At 35.9% G+C, this 23,029-nt stretch overlaps 1 protein-coding gene across 7 annotated transcripts in view; it reads left to right on the top strand.

Moving 5' to 3' along the window:
• The window catches only part of NSD2 (nuclear receptor binding SET domain protein 2), a 101,044-nt gene that overhangs the window by 51,583 nt on the left and 26,432 nt on the right, over window positions 1–23,029 (top strand). For 6 of the 7 annotated variants that reach the window (XM_085223614.1, XM_085223615.1, XM_085223613.1 and 3 more), the window contains exons 3-10: window positions 3,598–3,763; window positions 9,779–9,945; window positions 10,295–10,789; window positions 15,846–15,990; window positions 17,001–17,078; window positions 18,486–18,604; window positions 21,637–21,718; window positions 22,697–22,821. In XM_085223614.1, the coding sequence (XP_085079740.1) occupies window positions 3,598–3,763; window positions 9,779–9,945; window positions 10,295–10,789; window positions 15,846–15,990; window positions 17,001–17,078; window positions 18,486–18,604; window positions 21,637–21,718; window positions 22,697–22,821 (1,377 nt within the window). The remainder of the gene's footprint in view (window positions 1–3,597; window positions 3,764–9,778; window positions 9,946–10,294; window positions 10,790–15,845; window positions 15,991–17,000; window positions 17,079–18,485; window positions 18,605–21,636; window positions 21,719–22,696; window positions 22,822–23,029) is intronic. The other variant, XM_085223620.1, reaches the window with a different exon arrangement.

Raw genomic sequence — 23,029 nt, 5'->3', positions numbered from 1 at the left:
TCACCTGCTCACCCGGGCTTCAGCCATCCTACCTATGTAACTTCTCTGCAATTCAGTGTTTGAAAAAGGAAAAAAAGCCACTGAAATTATTGGTAGAAGTAGATAGAAACTCCTGAACTGTTTCTGCCTTCCTGTTGGGTGAAGTTGGCTTAAAGTTTGGGGGGAAGTGATTGCAAAGGTATCTGTCTCAGAGGCTGCAGAGCTTGCTTATAATTGACATGGGAGAAGTAGGAGAGATTCTGAAACTAAACGTGTTTGCTTCTGTCAAAAGGACAGGACAAGGTAATAGGACAGGGCAAAACAGCAGACCTGACTTACTTTAGCTATTACAGTAAGCTCAGGGTGATCTGTGCTCCTCTGCAGCATGGAAAGTCCTACAGACTTCCATTTGTTTACATTTGTGGGTAGGTTATCTCATTAGAAATTTGAACTATTTTAAGGAAGCCTGTATCTTTTCCACTTCAGGCAAGAATTGAGGGAAAAGTATTTTAAAGTAGTTTAACTCATTTGAGCTTCCTTTGCTTTACAGTTGTGTTCTTAAACAAGGAATTTTTCATCTTATTTTGCCTGTTTATCATCACAGGAAGAACTGATCTACTGTTGAAACAGTATGAATTACTCATCACAGACCACCACAGGAATGCTTCCAGCCCTGCCTCCCCATATTCTATAGGTGCCCAGTAATTGCCTGTGTTATTAACTGCATATTGTTAGGGATACTCGATTATTGCTTAAAAAAATTGTCCTAACAGCAATTACTGTTTTCCTCCAGAGAAAAAATGCTGCAAGCCACATTGCTTATTTCTGTACAGTGAATACAAGTGTGTCCTGAAAAAACTCTAGCCCTATTCATACAACAACACAGATTTGTGTAGAGATGCTCTCTCCATCCCATCTCAGCAGTAATCTAAAAACAAACAAAACAACCTGGAAGCTGTAGTAAAATCTATGTATGCGACTGCCTGCTAGTGTCTATCATTTCTTGATGATTTTTAGGTAACTTTAATACTTAAGATTTCTAATGCTATGCTGGCAGTGTGCAAAAATGCTTTACAGAGGAAATATTTAGGAGACTGTTAGTGTCAGACAGCTGCTTGTTTCAGAAGTGTGTGCCAGGCATTTCACTTCACCATTTATAGTTGAAATACCTATGAAATGGATCAGAGTAACTGCAAGAAAGGAAATCAAATGAAATCAGGATGATGGAAAGGAAGATGGATAAGAATGAGCTCACGACAGTGCAGTTTATAGATTTTTAAATAACCTCATAAAAGACCTCCTCAAAAAAATTATGCTTGTAGAATTCTGTGCTGCATTTTGCCATCCTTTGAAGTATGTACATTTTGTCAATAAAAGAAAGCATAAATACAGAAAGTATTACATAGATCAGCCTTGCAGTTTTTATCAGAGGGCTGTCGTTCTCCCAGTTTTTTTAATCATGATCCATCAAAGAAGTTAAAATTCATGACACGCCTGTAGATGTGTTGAAATGCAATATTCACCCCTGTAGTGCCATCCCTTTTAGATTACGCAGCATTAAGAAGCACTGCTTGAGCCTTTTCATTATTCCAGCCAGATCCCTCTCAGATTGTAGTCGTAAATCTTTTCAGCTTAGTTGCACTTTCTGAAAAATACTGGGGCTCGTAAATTAAAAATGAGATTGAGAATCCGGAATAACTTTTGCATTTTCAATTAGTTAGATTTTTCTGAAAATATTCTCATCCCATCTATTTTGTTTAAATGTTGCAGTTGGTTTTTGTATCTTAAGATTAACATTTTTCTGGATCTGTTCTTAGCATATGTGTTTCTTAATTCATGGCTTTTATGCTTAACTTTTTATGTCATGTTTAACTGCTAGAAGGAGCGTTTGGTTTTTCACATCTGCTTGGAATCTTTTAGGTCTTTTGAGAGTGCTGGACTTGAGGCAAGCTCAGCAGCAGGGGTTTTCTGACAGTCTTGCAGATTCCTTAGAGAGCCAAAAACCTTGAGACATGGGAACACAGCTCTTGCTGCAGGCACATGAACCAAGTCTAAATTCATCAGAAAAGCTGAATCACTGGATGAGTAACTGCTCCTAACAATCAGATGACATAGTATCATGTGTGTTTACCAGGAGAAGCTTTAAAAGCTTTGAGGAAAGGAGTTTCTCAGTTCAGTGAGCTTTAAGTTTGTTTTCTAGCAAGATGTACTTCTGTGTTTGAGTATTAAAAATCCTCGATCCTATTGCAGCATGTCAAAGATTTGTTATTTGGTTTTGGAAAATAATGTTAGTCTTAATGGTGTTCTCTGGGTTTAAAAGTCTATTTATAAGATAATCTTGTCTTTTTGATTCAACATGATGTTTCAAATACTATACATTTCCACATTGTAGATTTTCAGGTTCTTAACAGTATTTCCTCTTTCCTCTTGCCACTTATATTAATTAAAACAGAATTTTGTTCCACCTCTAACATTAAATCCACTGAAAGCCTGAAGCTCTGTTCTGCCTTCTGTTTGTTGAGCTGATACTAGAGAAGATGAATAATATAATGCATTACACATAAACACAGAATAACAGAAAAGCAAAATAAGTAATTATTTTTACAGACACCTGCATTGAGATAAATTCTGTGCTTTCTCACATCCAGTGTTAAAGTTTACCTAAATAAGGGCATTTGTTATTTACATCAAATAGGACAAATGAAGATAAAAAGAATGTCAGTAACTTCATAGAATGTGACATAGTTTTATTTTCTGAATAAATGTCTGCACTGGTGCATTTCGTTATAAATAATAAAAAATATGTACCTGTCAGTGGGAAACATAAAACTCCCTTGTGCTATTTAAATCTATCCACTCAAATGAAAAGAGATTTATGATAGTTTTCCAGCAACTGGACTACCTTTAGAGCATGAACTGGACACTCACAAACTGCTGCTACTAACACTGGAACAGAAAAAGAAGACATTGAAAAAGGATATGAGGGTGTTGGGTTTGTGTCATGCTTTCCTTACAATGTAGAAAGAGAGCTAAAAAATGCAAAATTTTGGTTCTTTTTTTTCTTGGCTGGTTATACATGCTGTTTCTGTATAGACATATAGGCATTTCAATCTATTCTAGATTCTAATCCAGAACAGATTTTTTGCTTATATAGCACTAAACTTGATTGATAATGTTCAATAAAAACTGAGATTGACTCTTATGCATCTTGTTGGTGCTCAGTGAATGTGTTTGACATTAAAGCAAGCCTTCCTGATGGTCTCTCAGCAGTTACTCAGAACGATAAAGGCAGGCCACAGTTTACATGCTAATATTTCAAACTAAAAAGAAGAACAAATGGAACTGGGATTTTTTTGCTGTGAAAGAAGAAAAAACGTGACTTAGTTTTTGTTATGTATGAAATATAATTATTGTTTGATAGCAAATGCTATAAATTTTAGTATGCTACTTCTTACTTTTTTTCATTATCACTATGATTTTACATTTTACTTGAATGTTTAAACAGAATACAAACGTTAGTTTGTTGTTTATTTTTGTGTGATGTTTGGTAATTCTAGAGTATTTGGAAGGAGAAATTGTGATAATATTTTTCCCTTTTTTTTTTTTTTCTTTTTTAAGGCTCCTGCTAAGAGAGATTCAACACAAAGTACCATCAAAGATGACAAAGTCCATTTGTTGAAGTATAATATAGGAGATCTAGTGTGGTCAAAAGTATCGGGTTTTCCTTGGTGGCCATGTATGGTTTCTGCTGATCCTATTCTTCATTCCTACACTAAACTAAAAGGTATGTCCCTAATGCTACAAACATCCGGATTTCTTTCAGAATGTGAACATTATTTTGGGAAAGTTCTGTTCATTTTATCTGTTCGTTTGTATCAGTAACTGAACAGTTCATCACTGTCAAGAGGGATGTTAAATTCATGCAAGCACTATTTTTGAGCATACAGCAGTCTAAGTTTTTCTACTGTATTGGTGTTTTGTTTTTTGTGTTTTTTTTAACTTGAACATTATCCAAAAGAGATCAAAGTTTTGATCTGTGAAACTGGTTGAAGTCCTGTTAAGAAGTTACCTGATGATACATGCTTTCCATTGTTTTTGTGGAGATGTTTGGATATGGGCTGAATATTTTACTGAAAACTCATGGGGGTTAAATAATCCCAATGATTATGCTTTACTAAAAGCAGTCTCTAATTCATCTTAGTTTTCTTTGATTCCTGGGATCAATGGTTATCTGCAGGCAACATTAGTTGATTCTGTACGCAGGCACCACTGAGTGAAGTTCTTATGTAGGAATCTCTATCCATTTATTCATCATCTCATTTGTAGTGTCTTACTCAGTTGTTATACCTGAAACTGTAAAGGCTTATCTGTGCTGGTTGTAGAATGATGAAGTAGTAAAGGTTAGAAAGGATCCATGGGAGTTGTACAGTCTCTAAGCTAGACCAGGGTGCATAGTGCCTACTTCAGCACAATGTTGATGTCTCCAGAGATGGAGACTGTACCACCTTTTATATTAGTACCACATTAATCCAGAGTCTGTCTCATTCTTCTGCATATCCTTCCCCCTAAAGTGTTGAAGACAGCAGTAAGATCTCTCCAAATGTCAGTGAGTTTGATGTGGTTCGTTTTCTTTTGTTTGGTCGTTGGGTTTTTTTTGAGGCTTAAGAAGTGAAAGCTCTCTGAACATCTTACTATACATCATGTACTCTAGCTTCTTGTTGGCCCCTGTCTTCACTGTTCTGGGGAACCCAAAACTTGGTAGAGTATTTCAGAGGTCTCACAGGGGCTAAATAGAAGGCAATAAGCATATCTGACAGGCTTTTATTCTTGCTAATGCAAGTACCTGGCCTTCTTCACTACAGGGTTGCACTGTTGTTTCAAGTTTAATTTGATGTCTACAAGGAACCTGCACCTTTTTTTGCAGTCTAGTTGGACGGCATCTGTCCGATTACTGCTGTATCAGGTTATCCCATCTCAGGTGCAGGACTTTGTATATGACTTAGTTGAATTTAATGAGGTTCCTATCACCCTGTTTCTCCAGTGTTATAAGTTCTTCTGCACAGCAGTATTGTTTTGACTAGAATCACCCCTCAGTTTGCTAAACTTGTGCTCTGCTCTTCTCCAGATTATTGTTAAGATGTCAGTCAGTGTCTGCCTTAGTATAGATGGACTGAGCTAGTAAAGGCCACAAGTTGAACTCTGTATCTTTCTTCACAACACTGTAAAGCTCAGTGGCTAAGCCAGTTTTCTCTCTCTCTTTCATAATCATCTCTCATGTAGTGTTTTAAGAACACTATGGAAACCATTTTAGTTGTCAAGTTAAACAACAGTGCCTTTCCTTTATCCCCTCATAGGGGATAAATCAATAAACAGATTAGGCACGATTTGTCCTTGGTGAATCTTTGTTGGCTGTTCCCAGGCACCTTCTTTTCCTTCAAGTGCTTGGACATCTCTTCAAAGATGATTTGCACTATTATCTTGTAGGCATTAAATTATTTGGCTGAGCTGGTAGTTCCCCAGATTGCTATTTTTCTTGAAGATAGGTGTGATGTTTGCAGCGTTTGTCGTTTTCCAGTTGTCAGGGATATCCCTAGTGTGGCCTTTCAAAAATTACAGAGATCAACTTTGAATTGCATTGGCCGACACCTTCAGCTCCTTCTAAAGCATCCCATCTGGTTCCATAATGTAATATATGTCCAATTTGCATAAGTGCTTCCTCAGTATTCTCAAGGTAGTGCTTCATTCTTACAGTCCTGGTCATTAGACTAAGGAATCTGAAGGCTTGGGGTAGGCATTATCAAATTAAAAAGAAAAAAAAAAAATATGGAGGGAAAGAAGACATAGACTCAGCCTATTCAGTGTCCTCTAGTACTTAAAACTGTGAACATTCCTCAGGCTTTCATTTGCTACTGTTGCATTTACAGAAAGTGTTTTTGCAGGTACTTTGTGTCCCTTACTAGTTTTAGCTCCATCTGAACACTGTAAAGTATTTTTACTATGTTTATTTCAAATTTTACTGAAAGTTTGGAAAACCTGCTAATGGAAATCCAAAAAAGTTGGAGATTAAGGGGAAAAGCAAGTTAATAGGAATATCAAACCAAAGTAGGAGCACATAACCTTGCTTTATTATTTATGCTCCTAAATACTTTGATATATTTTATTAGGTCAAGAAAAGGTATCAGTTTCCTTTGTGAGGAACAGAGTAAGACATTTACTTCTTACTATGAAACTTTTAAGAATGTATTTCTGGGTTGTTTTGTTTTGTTTTGTTTTTTTGTATGTATGGGAAAGAGCAGGGAAGAGGGTTTTTTTTAGTTGGGGAGGAAAAGGACTCCTCCTTCACCATTCAGTTGTTATCAGGGATTGCATTGAGAACTTGGAAAACAAACTATACGTGTAAAATTTGTATTAGAGTTACAAATTTCTAATGTAGAGAGGCTGTAAACATGTAGGATTGGAAATGAGAGTGATCTTGATGCTTTGGGGGTGGGGTCTGAAAAATCCTGCTCAGTAGGTGTAAGTGGATTTTTACAGTGGTAGAAGACCAAGCTGGAAAATGAGTGAAAAGCTGAGTTACTGAAGAGAAAAATCTGATTGTCATAATAGCCCCATATAGTTGTGTCAGCTGTAGGACCAAAATTATACTGTCATAAATAATGCTGTTCATAAAATACATGAAATAGATCCTTTGCTTTTTCAGTGGCTGCACCACGTTCATTTCATCCAATTTGAGCCATCTTATTTCAAGAGATGTGGACCAAATGGGGAAGGTACTGAGGGAACATAAACAACAATGTAGTGTGAGAACAGTCTGAAGGAACTGGAGTTGTTTAAGCTGATGAGGAAAACCCATTAACAGCCCTTAAATAACATGCAAAGGAGAAAAAGCATAAATGCTTCTTGCTCTGGAAAGAGGCGAGCTTAGTAACAAAAAATATTTAGACTACATATGAAGATCAACTTGGAAGTGTAAAAGACAGTGAAGCATTGGAATGAATTGCTAGGAGAGACTGCATGATCTTATTCACAATAGGCTTTTAAAACAAAAGAGAATTGTAGGTAGACTGCATGTTGACAGTAATCTAAGTGGCTTCTTGGGATCCCTTTCAAGCGTTCATGCAATTGCTAAGTGGCTATTACAGATTCTTGGGACAAATTTTTCCTGTAGCAGTCTTTCAGAGTTTTGATCAGGTAACCTCTGTGATTTTAGTCTTTTGACTCTTTGATCTATTATGACATGGAAGAGCTGGATTTTGAGAGAAACAAAGCTGGTTTCTGTTCCTGGCTGAATAACTCTGCTCATTGAAAGGAGCGAAATTATTGCCTCATTATCAAGAATCTCTATATTAGCTTCTTAAAAGAAACTATAAAAACAGATGTAGCAAATAAAGTGTCATATTTCTGAGTCCAACTTGTGGAGTGTTAACAGAAAGAGGAGCCCATATATTTTCAGCAATTAAATTCAACCTCTTTGAAGAAGAGGGGGAGGAGAGGGGGGGGGGAGGCTTTTCTGATATTTACTCTGGAGTTGCTTTGGGGCTTTCCTTTTCCTCCAGAAAGTTTGACTAGCTCTTGGGCAGCCTTCATAATTAATAAATGCGCACTAATGATTTTCAAAACATCAGTATGTATTCCCAGTCTTGTCTTATCTTCCACTACTGTTTACTGTAGAGACACCATCAAAAGTCTTCTGTTCCAAGCAGCAGAGTTCTCTTATGTGGGAGTTGTAGAAATCCCCAGTTAGGTCTTTGTATTTCTCATTTCCAGGATTAGAATCAACAGTGTGTATAAAAGTCTGAATTTCTTGCTGTTTATACTTGATTTCATCATTCCAGCTGCTTTGGCTTGAGAAGTTTGTAACTTTCAGCTTGCAGGATGCATGCTTGCATATATAGGAAAACCCATACTGATTCAGAGTAGAGTTCCTGTCTCTGCCTGGACAAGAACAGATGCTAGGGTACAATAGAAGAATAACAGTGGTAAGCCCCATAGAGTACTCTCCTAACCCTTTAGTACGTGGTGGTTCCAGGATTCTTTGAGCCAAAAATGATGTCTTTATTTGTAGTAATCCTTAGTAATGTTCCTTATTTTATCCAGGAGCATTGTTATGGATTCTGTCCACAGGACACACCTGCAGATTCAAAAATAGCTTCAGTTATTCTATCAGCAGACACTATTACTTACACGAATTAATTAGGCAGGTACAGATACTCTGTATTACATTGCAAAAGGTAGATTGCCTTGGTACTGTGCTGCTGGATAATCAAAGGCAGATCTTAAGGAGTGGTTGTAAATGTAGCATGGACCATCTCACTATCAGCAGCTTAGGTATCCTGGTTAAATACAAAAACTATTCTTTATTTCATCAGAGATAATTTATTGGAGCTCAGTAGTTTCTAATTAAGAATTTTCTTGATGAGGACAAGCTTTACTGAATTTACTGGAATGTGTATTAGGATATTGGATTGCATGTATGATGCAGACCAAGACCTTTCCTGTGCCATTCCTCTAGAGCCTTGTACCTCGTCTCATCTGAGTCATCATCATTCTTGCAGATCTCATGTATATAGTATATATGGTTGTAATGGTTAATAGAACGTCCGCTCATGCCATTAATTAGGCTGATTTCATATTATTACTGTTCCAGATGCCACATCTTGAGGCAAGATCAAATGCCTTGAAAAGTATCTACTGTCTGAGAAATTACAGAAAGAGTGGTTTTAGGCTTACAAAAAATAGACAGTAATAATACAGTGTATCAGGTAATCAAGTAGAAGCATTTGCTCAGTAAAGCAGAAGGTATTCTGTGAAAAACAACAAAATTGAGACCTAGTTTAAAGACATCTGTTGCCAATGACTGTGACTCTTTCTTACTCTTACTCTACAGAAACCCTTCCCCAATTTCTTCTTTCTCACAGACTACATCTTACGCATACTAATATGGTGGCACCTTGGAAAACCATAGAATACCAAATGACCAAAGTGGGCAACTGATCCTTTCTAGCAGGATTGACAAGCACAGAAGTGTAGCTTATTACAGTTGAAACTTTTCTTTTCTTTGAAGGATATCCTAAATCTAAATACTTGGCAGACAACAAATCCGCATGTTAAAACATATGAAGGAGATGATAGAAGATATTTTAAGTCTGGTTCATTTACTTCTACCATTTGCCATTTAGAAATTCATTGTTAACTGGGAATTTTGAAAGTGTTCTGTTCCCTTTCTTGTTAGAATATCTGATATCTTTAGAAAGGAAGGATTATATGCCTGTTTCTTAGAGAAGGAGACAGTATTCCTCCTTATGATTTAGAAGAATATTTCTTGTCTAGATTTCAGAATTGTTCTCTCATCTTCCCACTCTTCCATCCACCACACAAATCCTTTACCATTCTTGCTCTGATTCCTTAAAAGCTTGGTTAGGATGAAGTTTTTATTGCAATTGTTCAAATCAGCTACATGTGTGTTTCTATTCAAGAATACTAAAAAGATAAAGTTTAGGCAGATTGGAGATCAGGCTGAGTGCAAGACTATTCAAGCTTTAAAAACTTGGATTTTTAATGCACAGAACACACTGACAGATGATTGTAAATTAATTTAGCAAAGCATATTCTTGTTTAGGCTAAACTAGTGGGCTTTTATGTCAGACTTCATCACTTAGAGACTTTAAGACCAGCAAGTGGGTGCTTCGAAGGTCAATTGTTTGTACTGTGCTTTGGTCATTGTAATAAATGTAGCTGCTTGCAAAAATTAGAGAAGAGCTTCAGTTGGATCTTAAATACATTTGTTTTTATTTTTCAGGACAGAAAAAGAGTTTTCGTCAGTATCATGTTCAGTTTTTTGGAGATGCTCCAGAACGAGCCTGGATATTTGAGAAGAGCCTTGTGCCTTTCAAAGGAAAAGATCAGTTTGAACAATTATGCCAGGAAAGTGCAAAACAAGCCCTCACTAAAGCAGAGAAAATAAAGGTAAGAGGCTATGAAAAAAGGCAAGATTTTCAGACTTATATTTTACTGTCATAGGTACGTATAGGTGTAAATAGATATTCTGGTATGCTTTTAAGCTGGTATGTAATCTTGTATTTTATATATAGGTGAGAAGCAGGGATGACACATTACTGTTATTTATTAGAAGTCATTTCTGTTCTGCTTTGTCAATGATTAATGCTTGGTATTATTACTCTCAAGCATAATTCCATTTGAATAACTGAATTGTAAATATACATTACACTTAGTCTCTTGGAATTGTTTTTTCTTGATGTTGGTATCTTGGAATGAAAAACAAGCAAATTTCTCACAGTATTTTCTTATTTTGCAGATGTTAAAGCCTGTTCCAGGGAAGCTGCGACCGCAGTGGGAGATGGGTGTTAAGCAAGCAAGTGAAGCAGTAGGCATGACAGTGGAAGAACGGAAGGCCAAATACACCTTCATCTACATTAGGGACAGACCTCATCTTAATCCTCAAGTGGCAAAGGAAGTTGGCATTGCTGTGGAGCTTCTAGAGGAGGAAGTAGATGAGTCATCTTACTCAAATGAAGAAACCACTGAAAATCTGAAATCAATGAAGGAGTCTGGCATTCCTAACAAGAGGAGGAGAAGGACATCAAAATTGTCTGCCACTGATGATGCACAAGAAGGCAGTCAGTTGGAGACTAAGAATACTACTCCTCAAAAGTCATCTGAACAGGCTGAATCCAAAAGAGGGATAGGCTCCCCTCTCAATAGAAAGAAAACTCCAGCATCTACTCCACGAAGCAGAAAGGGCGATGCAGTATCTCAGTTTTTGGTCTTTTGTCAGAAGCACAGAGATGAGGTTAGTCTCTTTTAGCTGTTACTATGGATGATTGCCTCTGCTCATGTCTGTACTTAAAGGAAATTCTTCACTTTAGTTGAAAACTAACTGTTACTTTAGAATCTGTAGTATTCTGAGTTTGTCAGAGTATGCCTGCATCAAATCTTGGTCCAAACAGTAACAGAGAAAAGAAAGAATGTGTATAAATAATATGAACAAAATAGTGATAATGCTATTCACTTCAAGCATGTCACATTAGTATCTTCCTACGTAATTTAAAAGTCCTTTTTATTAGTCTTAATTTTCTTAATATATGTAAAATATAGATATGCTATACATACACTCAGGCAGATATAAGCAAGGTTATGCTGCTTATGGTCATTTACTTGCAGTTAGCTTGTGCATTCATTTTGATAACATGGCTCAAATTATACAGTGTGTTCCCATGTCTTAACTCCTCAAAAACTCAATTTCCCTACCTAGAGTCCTTTGCTGAGCTTCAGAAAAAGCTTCAACAGTTACCAAAGTGTATGAAAATCACTGTCAGTGTGCAGTATCTTGGGACAGAGACTAGGCCTTCTTGAGAGGACTACACTCCAGGGCAAGGTAGATTAAATAACTACCATAATATCAACATTTCATAGGAAGACTGTTAGAGGTATAAAAGTGGTATCATTGTTCTAACTCACTATTTTAAAATCATGAATGTCATTTTTCTTCTTTACAAACTTCTGCTGCATTTGCAGCACAATTCCATGCACTGGTGGAACCATGATTTTGATGTTTTATATTAATTGTGCTTTTCTATAATACCCACAAAGGCAGAAAGTTACAGATGACTTGGTCAGAGACTTCAGCTGTTAAATGTTTGATTTCAGTTGAAGATATTTGTGTTAGAAAATATTAACAAATCTGAACATCGTAAAGAAAAACTGAAAGCCAGATTACGTTGTATGGTGATAAATTAGTTGTAGTTCATTTTAAGGATCTTTTTAGATCTTTACAACTCATGATACTGACAAGTGAAAATGAATGCGTTGTGCATATAGCTTCTAGTGGGTTTGGTTTACTTGAGAAAAACACTGGCAGATCAATTTGCTAGCTGTGGAAACAAGAACATTTTCTAGCTAGACTATTAAATACAGATTTTGATATATTCGTTATGAAAAGCTGTATGTGTGAACATCTGCCTCATGTTTGAGAGAATTCTATTTCCACTTCTGTAAATAACCTTGCATCTTGTGTAATGACAAGAGAGTATTTCCTTGGCCTGTAAGGTATGCAACAAGAAGCCTTGTGCAACACTGAGGAACATAAAATTACTGCTCTGGAATAAATGAGATTATGATGATTGGTTTTACCTACACATATCTTACCACAGAAGAGACACACTGTGTCTCCGATGTTATACTTTTATTTTCTGCACCAATTAGCGTGTGTCATTCCTTTCTGTGATTATACTGTAGCTCTCAAATGAATAGATGGAAAACACAAAGGATATTGCACTATTTAACATTGAGGAATTACTTCGTCTTCCGTGCCACTTTGACACACTGAGAAACTTCTATAAACTTGAAAATTCACACTGATTATAATGGTTAATATTCTACAGAGTTTAAATTAGACTTTCAAAATATTACATATATGGAGAGGGCATCTTGTCTTTTCTGCCTAGAATTCCTTTTAATAAAAATCAGTCATGAAAATCCAAATCCATGTAATTATGCAATTCATTGTAGTCGATACTGAAGCACTTCTGTGCATAGAACACAACAAGGTTACAAAAGTAATGGATAACAAATAGCAGCAGCTACAAAGTCCCTCTATCAAATTAAGATTGTTGGGGCCTAATTTTTCCTTATTCTTGGTATGAAGATGACTGGCATTTTAGATACTTGCTACCTAAGTTTGGTTAACACTTCAAGCTTGTTAACTTGCTTCTAAAAAGGCAGTTTTCTGTCTTCAGTGGGCCGTGGAGACTGTATCCAAATAATGTTCAGTGTTTTCCCTTCTGTTTGGCTTATTTGTTTCAACTTGCATTGCTTGCTGTCCATATAAGATTTTTTGGTTGGTTGTTTTTTTTTCCATTGTAAATGCTGTTATTTTTTATGGAGTGATAACATTAGCTTAAAAACCAGACCACTTTCTAAGCCACTTGTGTTGGTGTCGTCTGAAAGAATAGAATGTGCTTCCTTAAGTATTTGCAGATAGATACTTAGAAAAAAGGAAAACTGGATTTAGAAGAGGTTCTCCCAGACTTGGGAGGGAGACACCAGTCAATGGAAAGAGAGGAGTAAAAACTACTCATTTGGGGCTTCTAATAATCTCAGGGTATCTTAAAAGTATATACATTCCTACTGTGCCTTGTTTGGAGTCTTGTATTAGAATTCTTATATCAGCTTCGTTATTATTAATTACTACTTTCTGTATTGATTTTCTGAGAATGGGACAGGAATAGTTGAAGTTTTCAGAAATTAATAGTGGCTGCTTGAAGACTGGGAATGAAGGATGCAGATCTGTTGGAGTGGATCCAGAGGAAGGCCACAAAGATTATCAAAGGGCTGAAACACCTCTCCTGTTTAGAAAAGTTGAGGGAGTTGGGCTTGCTTAGCTTGAAGAAGAGAAGGCACCGGGGAGACCTCATAGCAGTATTCCAGTACTTAAAAGGAGCTTACAAACATGAGGGGGACAAACTTTTTACACGATCTAATAGTGATAGAACAAGGAGAAATGGATTTAAACTGAAAGAGGGGGAAATTTAGGTTAGGTGTTAGGAACAAATTTTTTACTTCAGAGAGTGGTGGATGCCCCTTCCCTGGAGGTGCTCAAGGCCTGGTTGGATGGGGCTCTGGGCAGCCTGATCTGGTGGTTGGCAACCAGCCCACAGCAGGGGGTTGGATCTTGATGGTCTTTAAGGTTCCCTTCAACCTGAGCCATTCTCTAGTTCTATGAACTGCCTGAGAATGTTTTTAGTGATTTAGCAGGAATGCTTCCATAAGGGAAGGAGGCATTTAAACTTGGAACACTTTCATAGTTTCAGTGATACACTGAAGTATTTTGTGCAGTTACCAAAGAAGTTCCAATATATTTTATACTGCTGGCTTTCTTGTGCAATCCCTGTGTGAAATACAACCATCATAATTGTTAGAAAAAGGCTTCTTGACTTGAGATAAAGGTATTTTCAGTGAGAGACAAAGCCATATTGTGTATATTAATGATTTGATTTGGGCCTTGAGTCTTTTTTGAATTCGTTGGTAAATGAAGGACTAATTTCATTAGTAGGGTGTACAATTTAAGTTTTCTGCAAGTATAAGGAATTGTTGAATATTGAGACAAGTAAGAATGGAGGTATTTTGCTTTACTTAGATGGGCTAGTACATGCCTGATCTAAGCACCACGTTTCATGCACCTATAGTGATATTAATTCCTAGATCCAGGACTTTTCATAATTTTGTCCATATTTAGAAAAATCTCTTGAAGAAGTGCATGACTTTCACATATACTGTTTCAACTACGTATGAGAGGAATGTTATTGTAGAAGATGTTGGTGTCCCTACACAGACTTTGTGTGTCCCTAATTATTAAGAAATGTGGGTTTTTTTCTGCCTGTCATTTCACTGCTTTCCTATTTTCCTATTTTTATTTGCATTTTATTGAAGCTGGAGGCACCACTAAGGTCGCTTGTGCAAACAAAGGTAGATATTCCTTAGAAAGTTAAATAATTCTATGACGTAGTTGGGCACAATAAACTATATATGGTCAGCAGACAGTGGTCAAAACTGATACTATCTAGTTTGCTTTAGGAAGTGAGATATGTGGAAGAGATATCTTGTCGATCTGTCTGCGTTGTCTCCTCGCAGTAACTTTTTGGACACTTCTCAGTTTTAATCAGACTTTGAATAGAGGCCCCCAAAGGTCAATATCCTATTAGCAAGTAAATTATATGAGGTAATAGCAAAAAGAATCTTAGTACTCAACCAGGGGAAAAATTACATGTGTTTTTCTTACTAGACTCTAATTAATGTCAATGAAAGGGAAGGTATTAAAACCATTCCAACCCCTGGAGAAGCTTTAGTCACACTTGTACTTTGCTTGACACCGGAATTTTTAATGTAAAAGTACTCAGTCCTAAAAAGTTAGGGTTAATTAGTTCCATAGAAAAAAAATGTCTTTGAATGGTCAAAACGCTTGGCTTTATTGGCCTACTTTTTATTTTGCTCTATGATTTTGGGGTATTGGTTGCATCACAGCAGTAATAAATGGTGGGACTGCTGATTAGAATTGGAGAATGCTGGTTAGTGAGTGACCAAGGGCTGTGTTTCAAGGTATTGTTTCATTTTGGTAGAATGCAGAATCTTAGAGTTTTCTGATTTCTTTATCGAATCTGTCTTTACATAAGAGAAAGTATGGAAATACTGAAGGAGTTTCTGGCTTTTTTGTTTGTGTTGAATAAACTTTCTAGGAAGTCGGTTAATTTCAGTGATGATGGCTATGGGTGCATTGTGTTTATATTAAGAAAAGATGCACAGCTTTTTGAATTCCTAGCATTTGTATAAATGGTATAAAATGAGAAAATAATACAGGAAAATGTTACCTCAGATGCTAGTTTGAGTAGATCCCTCTGCTAAGATAGGAGATTCCCTATGAATAGTGAGTTCTGCTATAAACTGGTGGATGTCTTTACAGGCAAGCGCATACTCCAGTATCATATGCCCATTTTCTGTGGGATAGATTTTAACTTCATTCAGTAATAATAGAACCTTTTTGAATCACCATGCCACGGGATTTATATGTATTCAATTTTCTGTATGTTAAAAGGCAAATGATTCCAAAATGGTTCTTAATGATTCTGAATCTGCTAAAAGAATCTCTTCCTAGAGAGAGAAATGGTAATTTAAAAAAAATAAAATAAAATAATGGGTACAAAATGCTCAAACGTAGTTCCATCTGTGGCAGAAACATTAGAAAACTTGTTTGTATCCAGTTTTCTGAAGCTATAGAAGAACAAATTCCGTTTTTTTCAGTGGTCTTTTTTTTTTTTTTTTTTTTTAATAAAACCCTATTTCTGCATGTATAGGTGGTTGCTGAACATCCCGATGCATCAAGTGAGGAGATTGAAGAGTTGCTTGAATCGCAGTGGAACATGCTTAGTGAAAAACAGAAAGCTCGCTATAACACAAAGTTTGCCATAGTGACCTCTCCCAAATCTGAAGAAGACTCTGGTAAACGTAAAACTGTGCTAGTGTACTCTAACTAAATTTGATAAACATAGTGGTGTTAAACTAAGCACATATTTGAGACCTGTAGGGAAAACAGCTTTCACTGTTTTCCAAGTTTTAATTCTTGGTGTTTGTGCCAATAGCAAAGGAATGCCTATGGTTACAATAAAAGCAACCCATGAAGTCTACATTTCTTGCTCGTTGTTCTGAAAAGTTGTTATATGTAAACTTACTGTTTAGAGATTGCTGATTTCTCATTCTTCTTTTGCCCATAAGCAGCTGCCATTGCACCTCCTGCCTGTTATAGGTGGATGCTGGAAAGGGAAAATGAAGTGTTAACACTAGTAAAATTAGAGTTGCCTTTTTTTTTTAAATAGAGTAGATAGTAAATGGCTTCAGAAGAGTGATCAGTGCTACACCTCTTCTTCATATGAATACCTGTAGTGTATTACCTCATCATCATCAACTCAGGAAGAAGTATTCTGATCTTTATTCTGTATCCTTCATTCACTTGGCATTTTATTGTACTATGCAAAATTTTTAGGACATTGTACAAGATTTCAAATACGTTTTTTCTCCTTTTTCTTGTTGCTGTTGTCTAGTATTTGCATTTAATGATTAGTCTCAATTATTTTGCAAAGTATTTGAGGGTCGTGGAGTCATGTATTTGAGAAAGGAGGCAGGTAGTTTGGCATTTACATGGATTTTAGCAATTTTTAGTAGTTACCATGTTTCAAATTTGAATAGCTTCTCAGCACTGTAAGAAGACAATGTGGAAGTATAAGAAACGAACAGGTGCTGCTTTGGGCAATGACAAGAATGAGAGTGAGTGTTTGAAAGTTTGTGAGACTTGGAAAAACTTGTATAAAAATGGCAGTCAGTTTTGTTAACTATCTGTGTGTGTGTGAAATAACATAATTTTGTGGAAAATTGAAAAGTTTTTAACTTTAAAATTTAAGTGTCAAATATTTGGATATCAGTTTAAAAAAAAAACACATTCTGTATCTCTCAAGGTTCATCATTGAAGAATATTGGAGAGGCCAAACGTAAAGTGTTTCAAGACTCACCTAAAAGGAGATCAAGATCCAGAAGTAATTGAAATTTGTGTTGTGTGCAAATAGTTCATTATAAGTAGTTATTGAGTGTATTTTTTTATGTAATCGCCCACATATCATAATCTCTTTATTTTATCTCAGATGTTGTCTTCCTTGACGATAGAATTTTAATGGATCCCAAATTAAATATCTAAATGCTGTAGTGCTGAATTTTGTTCAACTTCCTCAGTGTCATATTGCAAGAAATGTAATTGAAATTGTACCTGTACCAGGTGTTTCTAGTACATATATTGTGTAAATTTATAGTTATCTACAGATGAAAACATGTCAATTGAATCGCTTCCCTACCCAAATCCTCTTATCTTAAACTTGGAAGAATACTGTGGGATTTGTTTTACTGGCTTTTTGTAAGTAGCAGGTTCTCCTGGAGCCACTTCAGTCTGCTTTATGAAATCACAGTCCTAGTTTTTTTAGATAGGAACATTAATTTGAAAATTATTCATATTTTCAAGTTACTATATTTTTAATATTTACAACTATTTGTTCCCACTGGAATGGAATACTTGTAGCTGTAGGGCAACTTTCAGTTTACATATTTGTGCCCCTGGAGCTTGCAGTCTTTGAAATAATAATACTCTGTAGCTTCATAAACTAGAGAGTACTGGAGAATGTAATGATGTTGTCATTTCATCCTGATAAACCAGTATACTTATTAAACCTTCATCTATCTTTTTGTGATAGAGCAAGTGTAAACAATTGGTGAACCTAGGGAAAGGTTAGTTGGTGACCTTTTGTTATTTAGCTAGCTGCTTTTGAACTTTCAGTGAATGACCATATAGATATGTGAACAAGTCTGTTTTGGTTTAAAACGACCAAAGTGAACCAAAATTTTGGTTCACAAACGAAGGGGATCTTATGGTCTCCTGTAAAACGTAAGTAAGCTTGTTGGAAAGAATCTGGAATTGCTATGCCAAAAAAGATAGAATTAATCTGTTGGTGATAGGTTGTTTTTTCCAGAAGCCCCTTAAGCTGATCTCCAGTGCCTTCATCAGTATCAACTGGAGAACTCCTGGTGGAGATGTAAAACTTAGATTCCATGATAAGATACTATTAGAAAGTGGCAGAAGAGTTAAAACAACGTACAGTCTGACAATATGAAACAAATGTTGAGCAGTGATATTCAGATCTTGTACTAGTGCTTATGTAGGCAGACTCATCTTTCTAAAATGACTATTGAGTTGATTTGGATGTGTTTAGAGCTTGCCTTCAGCAACAGAAACCAGACAGTAGGCATTAAGAGGTCATCAAACTGTTAATGTTTAACCATGTTTAGAAATAATGACTGAAAGAAAAGTAACTTAAATAACTAGATCAGTTCAAAATAATTTGAAAGTGGGTTTTAGATTATTTTTCATGTAAGTTTCCCCCATCCCCCATCCCAAGGTAACTTACATGGAAATAAAAGAAACCAAAAAAAGAGGACAAAGGAACCTACAGAAGATTTTGAAGTTCAGGAGGCACCTAGGAAAAGACTCAGGATGGATAAACAGAATAATCGGAAGGTAATTATGCTGTTGGTTTGTTTGGGTGGATTTATAGCAGCACCAATCACATTGCTGTAGTTAAGTTTGTCAGCATTTCCATTTCCAGGACTAAAAAAGTAATGTCTTTGAATCAAATTAAACTGTTGTAAATATTCAGAGAAATGTGAGCTTATTGCCATGGGCTTTCTTCTTTGGTTTCAAACAAAGAGATGTGAAGTTACTTTTGCTATTTAGACTGTGGTGAAAATGCATGCTGAGAAAATGTGTTTCCCAGAGGAATATGCAGAGGCATGACATCTCAGTATTGCCAAGCCTTATAGTACTTTTCCTTTCCCTGTGAATCAGATTTCAGGCATGTATACAAGAACGTGTACAAGAATCTCTAATGTGTTAGTGATACTTCTTTTAGACAAAAGTTGGGGAAGAGACAAATGCAAATTAAGCAGAACAGGAAAACTAATTTTCAAGAGCTGGATTGAATCCTACAGTACAGTTTTAGTGACATCTTGTCTAATTGCTTAAGATAGGAAACTGTGGTAAATACAGCATATTTATCATGCACATCACAAGCTTCTTCTTCTTAGTTTAACTTACTTGTGAGAATGAGAATTTTCCTTACATAAGTCACTAAAATTGTGTATGTAAGTGTCAGCCCAAATCCTGTGGATGCTCAAGTATAGGTTTATTTAGTTGTGATTTTAGACCACTGAACTTCTTGGGTTTTACTTCTGTGAAGAGTTTAGCTTACAGATGTTTTCACATGTGTTACTGGAGTACCATACTGTGGTATGGGTATTGCAGACCTTGCCTGAGGACTTCAGTGTCACATTGGTTAAATGAAGCAAGCTAATATATGGAAAGGTGATAGATTTATTTTTAAATGAATTCTGGAGGTCACATTTAGAGATGTCAGTCTGATAGGCTTGTTATTTTAGTAACTTGTCTTGATACTGCAGACATCCAGACAACTGGTTAAAGCTCATTGAAAACAGTGAGTAGAATTTCAGATAACCAGACTTAACTTAATAGTAAGGAACAAAGAGAGTTCTTAGAGAAGTTTTGGGGAGGGACAGAAGTGTTTTTTGCACTTTCTGCTCTGAGAGGCCAGTGATTGAGTATCCATTTTATATTCTAGAAGAAATTTTTTAGAAACTTCAAATATATGTCTAATTGATTTGAATTACTATAATGCACTAGATATAGGGAAATAATTAAGTTTATTTATTGAAATTAACTCTTGTTACCAAGCCCCTGTTTTGAATGAAATAAAAGTTCCTTGTTTGTTGCCTGACCAGTTTTTGTTTGCAACTGGCCTTGACGATCACAAGTAGAATGAAAGGTGGTTACAATATAGCTCACGGAGAGGAGATTTTGGTATCTTTAATACCATGATGCAGATGTGACAAATAAATAAATAAAATAACTGAGATAAGTTATTCTAATAAGATACACACCACTGATAATACTGACTTAGGTAACGTGCTACATACATAAAGTGGTGTCCTTTGTTTAATTTATCAGAATTAGCTTTAAGGAGTCTGGTACATATAAATGCTGTGCGATTTGGAAACTCTAAATGCAGAAGGCAGTACTTCTTGTGCTTCTGCCCACAGAAGGATCAGTTACTGTAGAATGGCTGCTTTCTGCTTTTGGTTTTTTTTTTTTTACTGGATAATCTTTTAGTCATCTTCTTCCTCCACCAGCCCAAGATCGTAGCTGTATGTGCTGCTGCTTAGTAGAAAATGTAGTGAATGGCAGCAACAGTGTCTACACAATGATTCAAAAAAATAAAACTAGCTATACACTTCCTTCTGCTACTCCCAGATTGTGTGTAGACTTATGTTACAATCTTTTGGGATAGGTGAAGGCTTACTGATTTTTCATGAGCACTTGCTGTGCATTACCCTTTTCTTTTTATCCTAAACTCTTACTTACAGAATCTGAATGTTGTTTCACAAGTGACCAAATTATAGTAAGTATATGAAAGTCTTGAAGTCTTTTCATTCATCGATGCTTTCAAGATGTATGTAAAATGCACATTAACAGATGGGTTTCTGTAAAGCCTGCTTTAAACTGCGTGAATTATCCTGTGCATTTTTATTCATTGTACACAGCAGCATCAGTGGTAGGGTGCCTTGATCTATTTAGACATCAGTAGAAGTGTAGTGCAGCACATTTGTAGTACAGTCTCACCTTCTCAGTACTTTCTCACCTTCTCAGCTGGACGTCTTTTATAAAACAGTCAGGTAAAGAATATGAAAAAGTACATAATATTTGTTCTGTAGAGTTTTTTCTTACTGCTCATTTGAGCATTTTATAGGATCGAGCATTCTTGGCTACAATTTTATGGTCTTACAATTTGAATAAGTTTGTGAGATACAAAGAAAATAACAGTGATATCCTGTAAGGAACTGTGTCTAATTTTGACACAGTTTTGACAATAATTTCTCCAGTTTTTGGCCTAAAACTTAATGATAAATTCTCAGCCTGGAGCAACTTTATTCATTGCATATGCTCCCTTGATAATAGTGTTTATATTTTGGAAATGCTGGAACAATCTTAACCATAGTAATTTTTAAAATGGCACTGCTGCAAGTTGTGGAGTTGAAAGCAAGCCTCTGAGACTTAAATTCTGCATTTATTCTCAAATTTATATAGTACTTTTGCAGTTTACCCTTAATAATTAAAGGTTTTAATTTGACCAGTTCAGACCAAGATAGTAAGAGTAATTTACATGTTTTGTTTTCATGTAGAGCTCCCCTTTATGAAATGCTGAGTTTGGGATGGATAAGTGGGATGCTGGAATACCTTGTTCTTTAATTTTATCATTTGTTAATGGGTTTGTACCCTGTTTTGTACATAAGCTTTAAAAAAAATTACTTAAATGGGGGTAGCTTAACGACATTACCATGCAGGTATTTGTAAAGTCACCTTAATAAGATAAATCCAGAAGTAATTGCTAGTTTTGTCCAACCACTCATAAATTAGGAGTTTTTTTATTTTTTCTTTTTTTTTTCTTTTTTTTTTTTTTTCTTTTTTTTTTGTGACAGAGGGAGACAAGCAATGACAAAACACCAAAAACAAACTCTACTAAGGTCACAGAAACCTCCTCTTCACAAAAGAACCAGTCAGGTAATGTGGTCAGAATAAGTTTTAATGTAACTTTTTCAATTAAATAATATAAAAATAAACAGATTGCCTGAGGTAGTCAGCTAAATTTGCTGATGCAATAACAAGATACACCACTGTGCCACAGATGGGGGGGGACTGTGCCCTCTTCCTCCACTACCACCATTTTGCAGCATTATACTTGCTTGAAATTGTGCATTGCTGATTTAGAGCAGCAGTTCACAAGTTCACCATTTGATGGCACCAAATTAAAGCTATTTCCCTGTGATCTTGGAGAGCAGCGATAAAAATCCTACTGCTCCAATTTGTTCTTCAGTTGCCCAATAAAACAAGTACAGTGACCATCATTGCAATCAGTTACTATGTAATTTTAGACCGTTTAAATGATGCTTTATGGGAGGCAGTGTGGTGCATGAGAGGGAATTCTAAATAACCTTGTGCCAAAAACCAGATGTTCAAGGTTAAGATAACTTCTGTAAGAGCGTGTCTCTTTAGATGTTATAATGAAATTCCAAAGATGAATAAGCCTCAGAAAGTTCTGCACAACATAGAAATGATGATATGTCTGGTACCTTGTCCCTGTATTATTAAGAGCTTTCTCTTAACAAAGTATTAGTGGTACGCAGATTCTGATGAGATAATGTAGACCTTCTAGTGCTTATTTGAGGACGTACCTGTTACCTCTGCTTTGAAGAGGTCATAAGTCACAAGATGTTTTGCTTTTAATAGATGTAAGTGCTTGGGGAAAACATTTTTTAGCCATCTGTAGTATGTATTTGCTTAATAGAAACCTCTTTGCTTTTAAAATCAAGCAAAACCACGTGATTTCAGAAACTTCCTGTTTTCTCAGCCTTACTTAAATGCCCAGAAGACCTACGTAAATCATTCCTTCTTTTATCTGAAGGAATATTTTAAATGGCTTCAGGGAGATAACGTTTTAAAGTTCCAAACTTCACTTTGTAAACCAAAATTATTTTACAGCAACGAAAAATCTGTCTGATGCATGTAAACCTCTGAAGAAGCGAAATCGGGCTTCAGCAGCAGAATCTTCAACTCTTGCTTTTAGCAAAAGTTCATCTCCTTCAGCTTCCTTAACTGAGAATGAGGTAAAAAAAAAATGGTGTTTGCACACAGCCATTTAATTCCAGAAATTTTCAGGTGTGAATCTTTTTGTTTAAAAGCAAAAAACAAAGGCGAATTCTCTAACGTTGGTGCTCTAGACAAGTTACAGTTCTGGCCTCTGTGAAACCTGTTAATGTGTGCATTGCAAATTCATTTATTGTAACAAGAACGTCTGATTTGGGACGTCAAAAT

The sequence above is a fragment of the Meleagris gallopavo genome, chromosome 4, assembly GCF_905368555.1.
Source record: "Meleagris gallopavo chromosome 4, MGAL_WU_HG_1.1, whole genome shotgun sequence".
In the NCBI taxonomy this organism is placed as follows: domain Eukaryota; kingdom Metazoa; phylum Chordata; class Aves; order Galliformes; family Phasianidae; genus Meleagris; species Meleagris gallopavo.
The sequence above is the reverse complement of the archived record's forward strand: the minus strand, read 5'-3'. Positions and strand labels throughout refer to the sequence as shown.